The sequence below is a fragment of the Equus przewalskii genome, chromosome 13 (assembly GCF_037783145.1).
Source record: "Equus przewalskii isolate Varuska chromosome 13, EquPr2, whole genome shotgun sequence".
NCBI lineage: Eukaryota > Metazoa > Chordata > Mammalia > Perissodactyla > Equidae > Equus > Equus przewalskii.
In genome coordinates, this window is record NC_091843.1 from 85,614,379 (window position 1) to 85,628,957 (window position 14,579).

The 14,579-nt window shown below is 44.6% G+C and overlaps 1 protein-coding gene across 1 annotated transcript in view; it reads left to right on the forward strand.

The window, feature by feature from the left end:
- The first annotated feature begins 2,218 nt into the window (after positions 1-2,218).
- Positions 2,219-14,579, forward strand: part of ARSB (arylsulfatase B) — a 167,568-nt gene continuing 155,207 nt past the window's right edge. Inside the window, exon 1 of the mRNA XM_070571551.1 lies at positions 2,219-2,700. Coding sequence (XP_070427652.1) covers positions 2,413-2,700 — 288 coding nt within the window. The 5' untranslated portion in view covers positions 2,219-2,412. The remainder of the gene's footprint in view (positions 2,701-14,579) is intronic.

Sequence of the window (14,579 nt, forward strand, 5' to 3'; positions counted from 1 at the left end):
CTAGCTGAATCAGTTGTCAGTTTTTAAGGAGGCATATAGGGGAAAACTCCAACTCAAGCCACCAGTTATTTTCCTAATTTTTCTTGGCTCAAAAAGCCAGAAACCCTGAGTACCAAGTTTGGAATTCCCTTCTCTGTGAACACCGAGGATAACCTGTCTCACTAAGACAAACACAAAAAATTATCAAATAAACTCAAGGACGTTCAACCATGGATCAGAAGATCCGAGACCCAGGAAAAGACTCACCATGCTGCAGCTGGAACTTCGGGGAGCCAGTTGGGCTCAAAGGTCCCTGCTGGTACCATGGCACTGAGGCCTCTTGATGCTCCAGGGGGTCTCAGGCAGTCTCTCTGGGTCCCTTCACGGTCACCAATTTGTGAACTGACATAAAGAATCTGGTTGAAGGTTGATTAAAGGAGTTTATTTGATAATTGAGGTGAGGAACCCGAGTCCAGGAAAACAGGCCAACAGAGTATTCTGAGGAAGTGCTCTGAGGTCTACAGATCTGAGTGCAGTTTTTACACCTTTTAACAAAGCAGTGTATGTGCAAGAAAGGGCTTATACATTTAATAGTCATATACTTCAAGGATAACAAGAACTTTTTGGTCACATGTCAAATAAGGCTTGCAATGGTGTTATCCACGTGTGAAGGGAGGCAAGGACCAGGGTGGTTACTTTTCCCCTCAATCTCTAAGAAATGTAGTTGGGAAATGTGAGAGCGAGGTACCCATATCTCTTCCTGTTGCTGACTCATCCTGCTGGTGTCTTCAGTCACGAGGTGAGGGGTTGCTTAAAGGTCATTTAGACACCGGGTTATGAGGCCTGCGTGGCTGCTCCACAGCACAACATGGATTTTTGTACCGACTTTAAGCCTATGCAGCTTGCTTGCTAGATTTGCCTTTAGACCAGGGAGAGGGACCCCAGTTTCACTTATGTGTATATATATATATATATATATATTTTTTTTTTTTTTTTTGAGGAAGATTAGCCCTCAGCTAACTACTGCCAGTCCTCCTCTTTTTGCTGAGGAAGCCTGGCCCTGAGCTAACATCCTGCCCATCTTCCTCTACTTTATATGTGGGACGCCTACCACAGCATGGTGTGCCAAGCGGTGACATGTCTGCACCCAGGATCTGAACCAGTGAACCCCGGGCTGCGGAATGTGCCAACTTAACCGCTGCGCCACCAGGCTGGCCCCTCACTTACAGATATATTAAAATAAATGTGCAAGTGGAGGCAAAACTGTTTTTTTCATGATGGGGAGGGATGTCACTCTACTGGATAAAATTCATTTGCAGATGTATAAACAAAAGTTAATTTCCATTGCTATCAGTTGCTAGAAGTTTACAACTTATAAAGCTGTAAAATAATTCCCACGGAATCAGACTCAGAGGACCCGAAAGGATGGGGTGCATAATTTTTTCCCCTTCTATCTCCAGACATAGAATTGGCAGAAAGTCTTGGGTGGCAATGGGAATACTGGTCATGAGGTTAACTTCCCAGTTCGGGGAGCATGTGGTTAAGGGACTTTTTCCTTCCATCCACAGATTATTTCAGGTAAATGAGATATTATACTTCTTTGGTTCAGTACTTGATTGTCAGAGGACCAGCTCTGAAATGAAATGTCGGACCTGGACAAGCTAATGAGCTACTCAATGGCCACACAACGCCCCAAACTCCCAGAGTAGTCGAAATACACCTGCACCTTCAAAAGGGCGCCACGCAGTGTGTATTTGGCCCCCTTTTCGCTAGTGGGGAAGAAGCGGCTTCACAGGCGCACACTATTCATAAACGAATCTGAAACGCCACCGAGACCTCTGCCTCTTCATTGTCCTCTCACCTGCACGAGGCTGGGTTCTTTCGCTAGAAATAATTCTGCTGGAAATGGTTCTCCCACAACCCTTAAAACATCATAGCTCAGGATCTGGAGTCAGAACTGGGTTTGCGTTAGGCTCAACCTACTACAAGCTGTTTATTCTGAAAAAACAAAAGAAAAAGGATATTAATTATAATTTCTAGCTGCCAGGGTTGTTGGGAGATTTAAAGACACGAGGACTGTGAAAAATGCTGGTAAACTGTGAAGTTATTAAAACAAATCTGCCCCTCTTTTAGGATGCCACGATGCAAAGTTCATCGCCGGAAAGCTAAGAGGTCTCGGCTCCCGTCAAGCATGAACGGAGCGGCCACGGAGCCGGGCGCAGGAGCTCCCCGGGCGCGCAGCTGGCTCCTCCCCCGGCACTCGGCCGGCCGGCGAGAGGCAGCGGGGGCTGGGGCGCCGGGCCTGTGCGGCCCGCGGCCCGCTGGGGTGCAGTCCCGTGCCGGGGCGGGGCAGGCGCGGCCGCCCAGTTCCTGATTCTCTGAGCGGGGCCGGGGCTGGGGGCGCCACAGGCGCGGGGACGCGGGCGGCGAAGGATGGGCCCGCGCCGCGCGCCGAGCCTGCCCCGAGGCCCCGGCCTGCGGCTCCCGTTGCTGCTGCTCCTGCTGCTGCTGCAGGGCGCGGGCGCCGGGGCCGGCCGGCCGCCGCACCTCGTCTTCGTGCTGGCGGACGACCTGGGCTGGCACGACGTGGGCTTCCACGGCTCGCGCATCCGCACGCCGCGCCTGGACGCGCTGGCGGCCGGCGGGGTGCTGCTCGACAACTACTACACGCAGCCGCTCTGCACCCCGTCGCGGAGCCAGCTGCTCTCCGGCCGCTACCAGGTACGAGCGCCCCGCCCGCCGGCCGCTTGGAGGGGGGCCCGGAGGCCGGGGCGGGCGCTGGCGAGCCGGCGACAGCACCCCGACCCGGGGCCGAGCGGGCGCCTTCTCGGCGGGGCAGCACCGCCCTTGCTCCTCCCAGGCCCGCCGCGGCCTCTGCGCATGCCCGGCTCCAGGGCGCCCCTGCGTTTCGGGGGCGTTTTCTGTCTTTCATTTTCTGAAGGTTGGGGTGAAGGATTTGTGGGGGAATGCCCGGTGCTGGGCTCTGCGATCGGGTGGGCCGAAGGGTCCGAAGGGACTGTGCCGAGCGTCCTGAGGTGGGAGGATGGAGCGAGAGCGGGCCGGGCGCCCCGGGGGGAGCCGTGAGCGGTGGGGAGGCAGGAAGGCAGGGCTGAGAGCTAAGATGAGAGTGCCCGCAGGGACTGCGACTTTGGTTCCCTGTGAACACAGGGATCCTAGGTTAGGACTGTCCAACCAGAGCTGAAAGTAATTTTTCCAAGTTCTCAGCGGCCCTGGAATGAAACCCATCCAGATTGATTTTTCCTGGGCTGCTGACGTTCCTTTCAGATTTAACGTGTATTCAATGCCTCTGAGCATCTTCGTTATCTTTAAAAACTAATCTCTAGTTAACAGAGAAAAGTATATTTGTAGAGAGCGTGTGCGTATGTTAGATAACTAAGAATAGCAAGAATATTTGCATAGTTCTTTACTGTTTTTAAAGTTAATTCTTGAAATAGCGTAAAGGTAGCTGTTATTTTTAATCCCCTTTTACAGATGAGGAAATAAACCTGTGGAGGTTTGATTTGTTGAGAATCACACAGCTAGAAAGTGGTACAGCTGGGTGTTGTGCCTCCTGCATCCCCTAGCCATCTCAGGCCTCTAAAACTGGACTCCTTTTTTTTTTCTTAATCTGAATAACATTGACATTTTTATAAGATCCTGGCGTGCTTATGAGCATATGAAATGCAATCAGCAGGTGCAGTGTGAGAACACACGTGGACCTCTGTATGTGTGTGCTGTTTATTCAACAAGCATACTTTGACATCTTACTGTGCAAGTCACAGGGGATGTGCTTGACCCCGGCCCTCCTGAATCTGTGTTCATGGAGCCTTTCAGATCAACCTTAGCCTCGTGTTGTCCTGAGATCAAGAGAAGGGAGGATTCCCTTGCAGTAAAGATTTCCACTGTGGGCTGGGACTTTTGGAAACAGAAAAGATGGAGTTTTATAAGGGGCCTGAGAAGTAGCTGTAGCCAAGGTTTGCAGTGGAGATGAAGGATGGTTCCCCTTGCCATCACCCTGAGTACCTTCCACACTCTGAACTTTGGCTGCTCAGGGTAACCAGGAATCCCTACTCCGATACAGATCTCACCCTGGACAGTGTGTGGGACTAAAGGGATGTTGGAGTGAAGCAGGGGAAGGCGGGCAGGCAAGTCCTGCCCAGTGGTTCTGCATTTGCTCTGAAATAAGAGAACTCGAATTGCAGAAGAATGGGGGGGGCATTCATTTCTCTAACTTCCTCCCTTCCAACAGACTTGAGCAGGAGAGCAAATACCACACTTCAGAATGTTGTTCGTGCAATTGTCTGCTTTTGTCCCCTATTGTCCTCTTCCACCGGTCACCAACATTCTGTCTTGGGAAAACCTGAGTATTTCGAGTAGCTGGTGGTTAAGATGTGAAGGCAAGGTAGAAGCTGGGTACTCCCAAACAGTTTAGAGACCAGTTGGCATAGCCAGCCAGCCTCCCCAAACATCCTGCATGACTTTCCTCCCCTGTTTTATTCTGTTCGAGTTTGGGAGACTCAATTAGAAATCACTTTGGGTTAGCGAGCATCCTTTTTTAAAGAAGCCGGTATTTCTGGGAGAGCTAGGGAGCCTCGTTGCCTTCAGATACTATATACGGGTACTATTCTGAGCATTTTACATGTACTAACTCCCTTAATTCTCACCGCAACCCGATGTGGTAGGTGCTACTGTTGTCATCCTTATTCCTCAGCAAGGAAATCTAGGCTGGAAAAGGTTGAGAAACTTGCCCAGGGTCACAGGGCTAGTAAGTGGGGGACCAGGATTTGAACTGGTCGGTGTGGCTCCATAACCACCGCACTATGTTGCCTACTCGCAATTATTAAAAATATCATCACAAGAGCTGCTTCAGATTTACTAAATAGTCTCTCTGTTATTTTTGCGTGTTTAGGTAATTCCTAAACACTTCAATTAAAAAAGCACAGTTAACTGCTGCACCACTGTGCCGGCCCCTATATCTAAGTATTTTTAGGGGGAGTGCTAATATAAATGGTGTTGTTTTTAATTTCAAGTTCCAATTGTTTGGTGTTGGTGTATATGAAAACAATTTATCTTTGTATATCAATCTCATATCCTGCAAATTTGCCGTAATTGCCTGTTAGTTCCACAAGGATTTTTTATCAATTAACCCCCTACATTTCAAGTTAGGAATTGCCTGTGTTAAATGTAAAGTGAGAATAGAGAGTCATGTGTTCTGCATAATTTTACACAATAAAAGGAGGAAATTTGTTGACTATTTCAAAATTAGGTTCTTGAAAAAACTCCTAATCTGTGAATTTAGCAATCACACTCTAACAGAGACCTCCCTCCTGTCATCATCTAACTTTAGGTTGGGAAAGAAAAGTGTGAAGTGATAAACACACCTAGACTGACTGATTGAAGTTTGTATTCCTAAGAAATTCTGCGTTTTTGTTTTTTAGTTCATAAAAGTATTTAGTGAAGACAACCAGTTAGGAATTATGAGACGTGGGTGTCAGTCTTCATCCTGTCTTCAGACTGGGACCTCGCTGGACATCATTTTCCACAGCTGGAAAATACAGGAGTTGGCTGAACTCGAAGGCTGACCTCTTTCTAGCTCTCAATTTCTTTGACTTTAAGGCTCTTGTGTCGGTTAAAGCAAGTTTCTAACTTGGCAGAAGCACGTTATGAGACCCACCATCTCCATCTGCTGGTAGAGAAGGAGATTACTCTTGCCCAGTGCTATGTGCCTCACAAGTTGCAGGAGCCGCTTATTCTGCGGCTGGGAACTTGTTTTACAGGAATGTGAATTCAACTTTTTATGTTGAGACATTTGATTGTTCAGAATCCTCACATATGAACCTTTTTAAACTTGTGTGCTTTGGGGAAAATGGCAAATCAGGGAACTAGAATTCAGATCTCTGTACACTTATGCTGGTGTTCCTCCCACAGCCCTATGACTCATTCACTCATTATTTTAAAAATCTTTTTAAAAAAATCTACATTTTATTTATTTTTTGAATAGAAAATACATTCACATGGTTTAAAAATTAAAAAGTTACGGAAGGGCTTACACTGAAAATCTCTCCCTATATACACACGCTCATACATTCTGTTCCTTAGGCATCCAATTCCCCATCTTTGGAGGCCAACAGTGCTATCTGAATTGTGTATATCCTTCCGAAAGTATTTTATGCATGTACAAGCAAATATATAAGGAGATATTCCCCTCCTCTCTTTTTGTATGAATATTAGCATACTCTTCACACTGCTTTACACATGCTTTTTTCCCTTAACATTTGAAATAATTCCATATTGTTCCATAAAAAGCATCCTCAATTTTTATGGCTGTATAATATTTTGTTAAATGGATATGTCATAGTTTATTTAACCAGTCACATAATGGTGGACATGTCGGTTGTTTCCAGCCTTTTGATATATCAAAGAATGCTGAAGTCAATATCTTGTCCATATGTCATTTTGCCCATGTTGGAATATGTCTGTAGGATAAATTCTTAGAAAAGAAGTTTTCTGGATTTAAGGGTAGATGCTTTTGTAATTTTGATAAATATTGCAAAATTTCACTTCAGTAGGTTGTATCAATCTACATTCCCACCAGCAACATATGATATTATTTTCCTATACTTTTTTTGTCTTGATGAGGAAGATTGGTCCTGAGCTAACATTCGTGCCAGTCTTCCTCTGTTTTGTATTTGGGATACCACCACAGCATGGCTTGATCAGCGATGTGTAGGTTAGCACCCAGGATCCGAACCCGTGAACCCCAGGCTGCTGAAGCATAGCATGCGAACTTAATCACTACGCCACTGGGCCAGCCCTACCTATACTATATTTTTAAAGTTATATTTCACATAGCATAAAATTCACTGTTTTAAGTGTATAATTTGTTGGGTTTTCATATATCCATGAGATAGGGCAACTATCACCACTATCTAGTTCCAGAACATTTCCGTCACCCCAAAAAGAAACCCATAACCATCAGCAGTCACTCCCCATTCTCCTCTTCTCTCAGCCTCTGGCAACCACGAATCTACTTTATATCTCTATGGATTTGCCTATTTGGGACATTTCGTAGAAATGGACTCATGCAGTAGATGTCCCTTCATCCATTTTGTGGCATGTTTGTTCCTTTTTATGGCCAAGTAATACCCCAATGTGTGGATATACCAACATTTTATTTAACCACTTATCAGTTGATGGCCATTGGGGTTGTTCCACTTTTAGACTATTATGAATAGTGCCACTGTGAACATCTATGTACAAATTTTTGTGTGAACATATTTTTTTCAGTTCTCTTGGGTGTATACCTAGGAGTGGAAGGCTAGATCTTTCTATGTTTAACTTTTTGAGGAGCTGCCAAACTGTTTCCACAGCAGCTGCACCATCTTACGTTCTCACCAACAATGCATGAGGGTTCCAATTTTTCCACATCCTTGCTAACACTTATTATCTGTCTTTTTGATTATAGCCTTCTAGTCATGCTAGTGGGTATTAAGTGATGTCTCACTGTACTTTTGATTTGGATTTCCCTAATGACTAAGGATATTGAGCATCTTTTCATGCCTTATTGGTCATTTGTATATTTCTTTGGAGAAATTTCTACTCAGATCCTTTGCTACTTTTAACTGGGTTATTTGCCTTTTTATTGTTGAGTTGTAAGAGTTCTTTATATGTGCTGGATACTAAACCCTTTTCAGGTATATGATTTGCAAATATTTTATCCTCTTCTGTGGGTTTTTTACTTTTTTGATGGTGTCCTTTAATGCACAAAAGCTTTAAATTGACGTTCAGTGTATTTACTTTTCTTTAGTTGTTTGTGCTTTTTGTGTCCTATCTAAGAAACCACTGTCTAATCCAAGATTACAAAGATTTGCCTCTGTGAAGAGTTTTATACTCTTTGAAGAGTTTTATAGTTTCAGCTCTTACATTTAGGTCCTTGATCCACTTTTAATTAATTTTTGCATATTTTTTGAGGTGTGTGGATGCCCAGTTGTTCTAGCACCACTTGTTGGAAAGACTGTTCTTTCCCCATTGAATGGTCTTTGCACCCTTGTCAAAAATCAGTTGACCATATATATGGGTTTATTTCTGGACTCACATTTCTATTTCATTGATTTATGTGTCAGTCCTTATACCAGCACCACACTGTCTTCATTACTGGAGCTTTGTCGTAGGTTTCAGAATCAGAAAGCCTGAGTCGTCCAGTTTTGTTCTTTTTCAAGATTGTTTTGGCTATTCTGGGCCCTTTGCATTTCCCTATTTTCCATATTCCGTTTTCCATATTCCAATTTTAGGATCAACTTGTCCATTTCTGTAAAAATGGCAGTTGGAATTTCGATAAGAATTGTGTTGATTTATTCATCCATTTGGGGAGTATAAATATCTTATCATAAATGGATACTATATCTTGTTCAATGCTTTCTCTGCATCTGTTGAGATGATTATGTGATTTTTATTCTTCATTTTGTTGATATGGTGTATCACGTTGATTGATTTGTGGATGTTGAACCATCCCTGTATCCTTGGAATAAATCCCACTTGATCATGGTGTATGATCTTTTTATGTATTGTTGTATTCGATTTGCTAGTATTTTGTTGAGGATTTTTGCATTGATCTTCATCAGTGATATTAGCCTGTAATTTTCTTTTTTTGGTGTTGTTTCTGTCTGGTTTTGGTATTAGGGTAATGTTGGCCTTATAGAATGAGTTAGGACGCTTCCCCTCTTCAATTTTTTGGAATAGTTGGAGAAGGATAGGTATTAAATCTTCTTTGAATGTTTTGTAGAATTCACCAGGGCAGCTATCTGGTCCTGGACTTTTGTTCTTTGGGAGGTTTTGATTGCTGTTTCGAGCTCCTTACTGGTGATTGGTCTATTCAAATTCTTTTTTTTTTTTTAAAGATTTTATTTCTTTTCTTTTTCTCCCCAAAGCCCCCCGGTACATAGTTGTATATTCTTCATTGTGGGTCCTTCTAGTTGTGGCATGTGGGATGCTGCCTCAGCGTGGTTTGACAAGCAGTGCCACGTCCGCGCCCAGGATTCGAACCAACGAAACACTGGGCCGCCTGCAGCGGAGCATGCGAACTTAACCACTCGGCCTCGGGGCCAGCCCCTCTATTCAAATTCTTTATTTCTTCTTGATTCAGTTTTTTTTTTTAAGTTTTATTGAGGTCATCGTAGTTTACAACATTGTGAAATTTCAGTTGTACATTATTATTTGTCAGTCATCATATAAATGTGCCCCTTCACCCCTTAGGCCCACCCCCCAGCTCCCTTCCCCTCTGGTAACCACTAAACTGTTCTCTTTGTCCATGTGTTAGTTTGTCTTCCACATATGAGTGGAGTTATACGGTGTTTGTCTTTCTCTGTCTGGTTTATTTCACTTAACATAATACCCTCAAGGTCCATCTGTATTGTTGCGAATGGGATGATTTTGTCTTTTTTAATGACTAAGTAGTATTCCATTGTATATGTATATATACCGCATCTTCTTTATCCAATCATCAGTCCATGGGCACTTGGATTGCTTCTACTTGGCTATTGTGAATAATGCTGCGATGAACATAGGGGTGCATAAGTCTCTTTGAATTGTTGGTTTCAAGTTCTTTGGATAAATACCCAGTAATGGGATAGCTGGGTAGTATGGTATTCCTATTTTTAATTTTTTGAGAAATCTCCAGACTGTTCTTTGTAGTAGCTTCATCAGTTTGCTTTCCTACCAGCAGTATATGAGGATGTTAGTGTGCATGATGTTGTCCCAGAGGTCCCTTAGACTATCCTTGTTCTTTTAAATTCTTTTATCTGTTCAGCTTGGGTGATTTCTTCTACTCTTTCATCCAGTTCACAGACCCACTCTTCTGTGTTATCTATTCTGCTGTTAGTTCCCTCTAGTGAATTTTTATTTCCATTGTTGTATTCTTCATTGCTGATTGGTTCTTTTTTATCTTTTCCAGTTCTTTGTTGAAGTTCTCACTCTGTTCATCTGTTCTTCTCCCAAGATTAGTGAGCATCCTTATTTGTTTGTCTGTACTCTTTATCAGGTAGCTTATCTCTGTTGCTTTTAGTTATTTTTCTCAGGATTTGTCCTGTTCCCTTATTTGGACCATATTCCTTTGTCTCCTCATTTTGTCTACTTCTCTGTGCTTATATTTGTATATTAGGTAGATCAGCTACATCTCCTGATCTTGGAGATGTGGCCTTACGGGGCCCATCAATGTTTTTCCCTCTTGTCACCAGTTCCAAATGTCCAAGGAGTATACCCTATATGGGCTCTGTATGTCCTTCTGTTGTGGTGGGGCTGCTCTTGCTGCAGGCACACAGGTAGGCTAAGCTGGCTTTGGGGCTGGCTGGTTGTGGGGCTCAGCTGTGTGTGGCTGCTATGGTCACTTTAGTCACTCTGTTGGGTGGAGCAAGCCCCAGCACCGCTGGCTGCAAAGTCTAATACTACACACCTGCTGCTGTTTTGCTGGTAAGTGAGTCAGGCCCCCAGGGTGGCTAGTTGTTAGGCTCAGGGGCTCACAGTTGCTGTAGGCCTCAGGCCTGCAAAGCTGTTGTCAGTTCTCTGAGGAGTGCAGCTGGGTGGGGCCAGCCCCAGGCAGGGCAGCACACAATCATTTCAGATCTTGGGTGGTGGGGCAGATCCCTTGTGTAGCTGTTTGAGATGGCCAGTGGTACAAGTTGGCTTCAGCCAACATGCCCTACTGCCCATGGGGCCACATACCCCACCAATGCGGTCCTTCCCCTCGTGCACTCCCCACCCCGCCAGGGCAGACCCACTCACCCTGCTGCAGAGATCCCACACATCCTGCCTACCCGCAAGTCCCCACAAGGTGGGCCCACAAGTTTTCTGCAGGCTTGCTGGTGGGTGGGGCCAATCCCAAGGGCAGGCTGCCTGCCCTGGCTGAGCTGGATTAAATGCTCTAGTTGGCGGGGCAAACCCCTGTGCCAACAGGCTAGAGGAAGAACTCCAATGGCATCTGCCAGCCTCTGTGTGAACACGCCTGTACTAGGTCACAATAATAGCTGCCGCCAGTGTCTCAGTCCCTGGGGAGATGGGCCCAGCCGCCTCCTGACTCCCTGAGATGTGCTCAGAGCTTATCGAGTCAGTCTCTTTTACCAAAGGACTCTGCACCTTTCTTTCTGATGACTTTGTGTTGATTTCCGGAATGAGTGAATCTGTGCATGGGCCCTTTGAGAACAGGCTTTGCTTTCTCTTATGTTTGATAGCTTTTCTGAGGGTGTATTCCCTGTTGGTTTTAATTGCCAGCAAAGCCCAGGTATTATGGCAGCCATCTCAGTTGTGCTGACTTCAAAGGCTGCTTATTGTGGTGTAGCTCTCCCGCTCAGGTCCCCCGCTCCTCCTGGAACAGCTTCGTACTTTGATTTGTTCCCAGCCGTGAAGTCCTGCAGCTTGAATGTGGTTTTTTCCTCAGCAGAGGGTTATTTCTGCGTCTTCCATTTCTGTCAGTGTTGTCCTTTGTTGTGGGGGTTCTTTTTATCTGGTTTCCAGTTCTCTCTCAGTGGTAATTGTTCCACAGGTAGTTGTAGATTTGTTGTGTCCATGGGAGGAGGTGGGTTCAGAGTCCTATACCGCTGTCTTCCCAGCAGTCTGAACTATTAGTTCTAATAGTGTGTGTGTGTGTGTGTGATCTTTAGGATTTTCTATATACAAGATGCTGTCATCTGCAAATAGAAATAGCTTTACTTCTTCCTTTTCAATCTGTATGCCTTTCATTTCATTTTCTTGCCTCATTGCCCTGACTAGAACCTCCAGTACAATGTTGAACAGAAGTGGCAAGAGTGGGCATCCTTCTTTTATTCCTGATCTTGAGGGAAAGCTTTCAGTCTTTCACCATTAAGTCTAATGCTCTAATGCATTCATTCATTCAACAAATATTTCTTGAGCAACTATTTATGCCAGGCATTGTGCTGTACTCTGGGGATCTCCTGGTGCTTGTAGTCAGGTGGGGGTGAGGGGAGTGGAAGGAGTGACCAAGAAGGTGATGAAATAAATACATGAACAAATGAGTAAGTAAGATGAATTTAAATGGTATGGCAGTAAGTGTGGGGAAGAAAATAAAGTAGGTAAAGTGATAGTGACTCAGGAGGGTGTCTCCAAGAAGGTGATGTGGGCAGAGGCCTGAGTGAAGAGGAGTCAGTGTGCACAGATCCTGTGGAGGAGAGTTTGACATAGTGGGAGGGACAACCGAGTCAAGGCCCTGAGGCTGGAAGGAGCTCCAATGGGGAGAAGGCCACCGTGGCGGAGCTGCGTGAAGGCGGGTGTGGAAGCGCGTGAGAGCTCCGAGAGGGAGGCGGTGGCTCCCTGCTCCTAACGCTGCCTCCCATGGGAGAATACTGAACCTCAGCTCCGCTTGCTTCTGGTTTCATAGGAATGTTACACCGAAGGCTACTAAGGGTATTCTAAATAAATAGATTTTAAGGAACCGCGATAAAGTACCATGTGGCATTCTTTGTATAAATGTAATTCTGCTTAGAATTCAATTTTGTATTTTCTTCTTTTTTAAGGAAAAAAGTAAGTTTATTTTTTTAAAGATTGGCACCTGAGCCAACAACTGTTATCAATCTTCCTTTTTTTTTTCCCCTGCTTTTTCTCCCTCAATTCCCCCAGTACATAGTTGTATATTTTTAGTTGTGGGTCCTTCTAGTTGTTGCATGTGGAGCGCTGCCTCAGCATGGCCGGACGAGCGTGCCATGTCTGCGCCCAGGATTCGAACCAGTGAAACCCTGGGCCGCCAAAGGTGGAGCACGCAAACTTAACCACTCCGCCATGGGGCCGGCCCCAAAAGTAAGTTTATTTTTAAAATTGTCTTTAGGGAATACATTTAAAAGTTTCAAATATAAGGGATTTAAAAAGAGATGTATGTAAAAAAAAAGTCTTTTCACCTCGTCCCCCAACTCCTTCCCCTAGGTGGCCCCTGTTATTAGTTTCTTGGTATCCTTTGGAGGCGTGTTATGCACATAATTAAATAGATTTTATGTTCACTTTCCCCTTGTTTAAAATCTCAAGATTAAAAATATTAATTTAAAAATCCTCTCGGGGGTGTACTCCCGAGATGGGACACGTGTTGTTTAAGGGTACAAACTTGCAATGAGTAGTAAATAAAGCCTAGAGATCTAATGCCCAGTATAGTGAACATAGACAACAGTATTGTCTTATAATCATCAAACTTGCCAAGAGATTAGAACTTTATTCTAACCACTAAAAAGAAAGAATAATTGTATAATGTGCTAGAGGTGCTAATTATCACTACAATGGCAATTATAGCACAATGTCTGAATGTATCAAATTAGCAAATGGTGCATCTTAAATTTGCACAATGTTATATGTCACATAAATTTGCACGATGTTATATGTCAAATATATTTCAATAAAAAATATAATAAAGATGTTTATAAAAGTGATAAATAAATAAAATCCTTCAGCTTTTCTAATAGAATTTGTCTACTGCTTTTAGTTCAAATGGAAGACTTGAAATACTAAATTTTCATATTCTTACAAACTGACTTTATTCAATACAAAATATCTGGGGCCAGCCCGGTGGCATAGTGGTTAAGTTTGCATGCTTTGCTTCGGCAGCTAAGGGTTCGTGGGTTCAGATCCCAGGTGCAGACCTACCACCGCTTATCAAGCCGTGCTGCGACAGCATCCCACATAAAATAGAGGAAGATTGGCAACAGATGTTAGCTCAGGGTCAATCTTCCTCACCAAAAAAACCCCAGAAAAACCCCCTACACAACCTGTTATACCTCTGCACTCCTGGTCTACACATTTGAAGTGTGGTTGTTCTCAGTTCTGACTTCTGCATTAGATTGCCTGGCTGGCCTCTGGACCAGAGAAACACTCACACTGAACAACTAACTGAAAGAATGTACTGAGCACTTTCACACAGGAACGTTTCCTGAAAGAGCTCACCATCTTAACTGCTTAGAGGTGACATGTCATTTCTAGTGCCCTTGCTTCCTTTTTAAGAAATTGAAAAGATTAAAGAGTGACAATAAAGTGGTAGGCCTTCGTGGGAACACTTTCTTCTGGGAAGAAATAACTTCGGTCCTCACCTGGGACCGTTCTTACCTTGGGAACTGAGGGGGCCACTCCGCCAGAACTCTGTAAAGCTTGGCAAGGATAGAAGCAATGAAAGATGACTCCAAGGTTTCTTTCTTAAGGGTCCCAAGCCACATTTTTCTTCATCACATTGATAAACAGATAAGACATTTTCACAGCTTTCCACTCACCCCTGAAGCCGAACTTGGACAGGAAATACAGGAAGGAGGCTGTGCAGGAGCTCTCGGGTAGTTTTTGACTTCAAGTCTGCTTTACGAATGTGAGCCGGTGAGGCCCATGGCTGCAGGCAGGATAGGGCATTGTGTGCTGTGGCGTGGGAAGAGGAAGGACTTCTGCCTGGGGATGCCCTCACCGCCCCGCTTATTCTCATTGCCCTCAGTATCCTGCTCGCCCATCCTTTACCATCCACACACATGCTTGCCTCTCAGGGAGCTCCTGTCCCTGGTCGCCTCTCCCTGGACTCTAAGATTAGAAGGGGCAAAGAGGAGTGAAGAGCTGGAAGAAATGGATGGAGTGCTTGG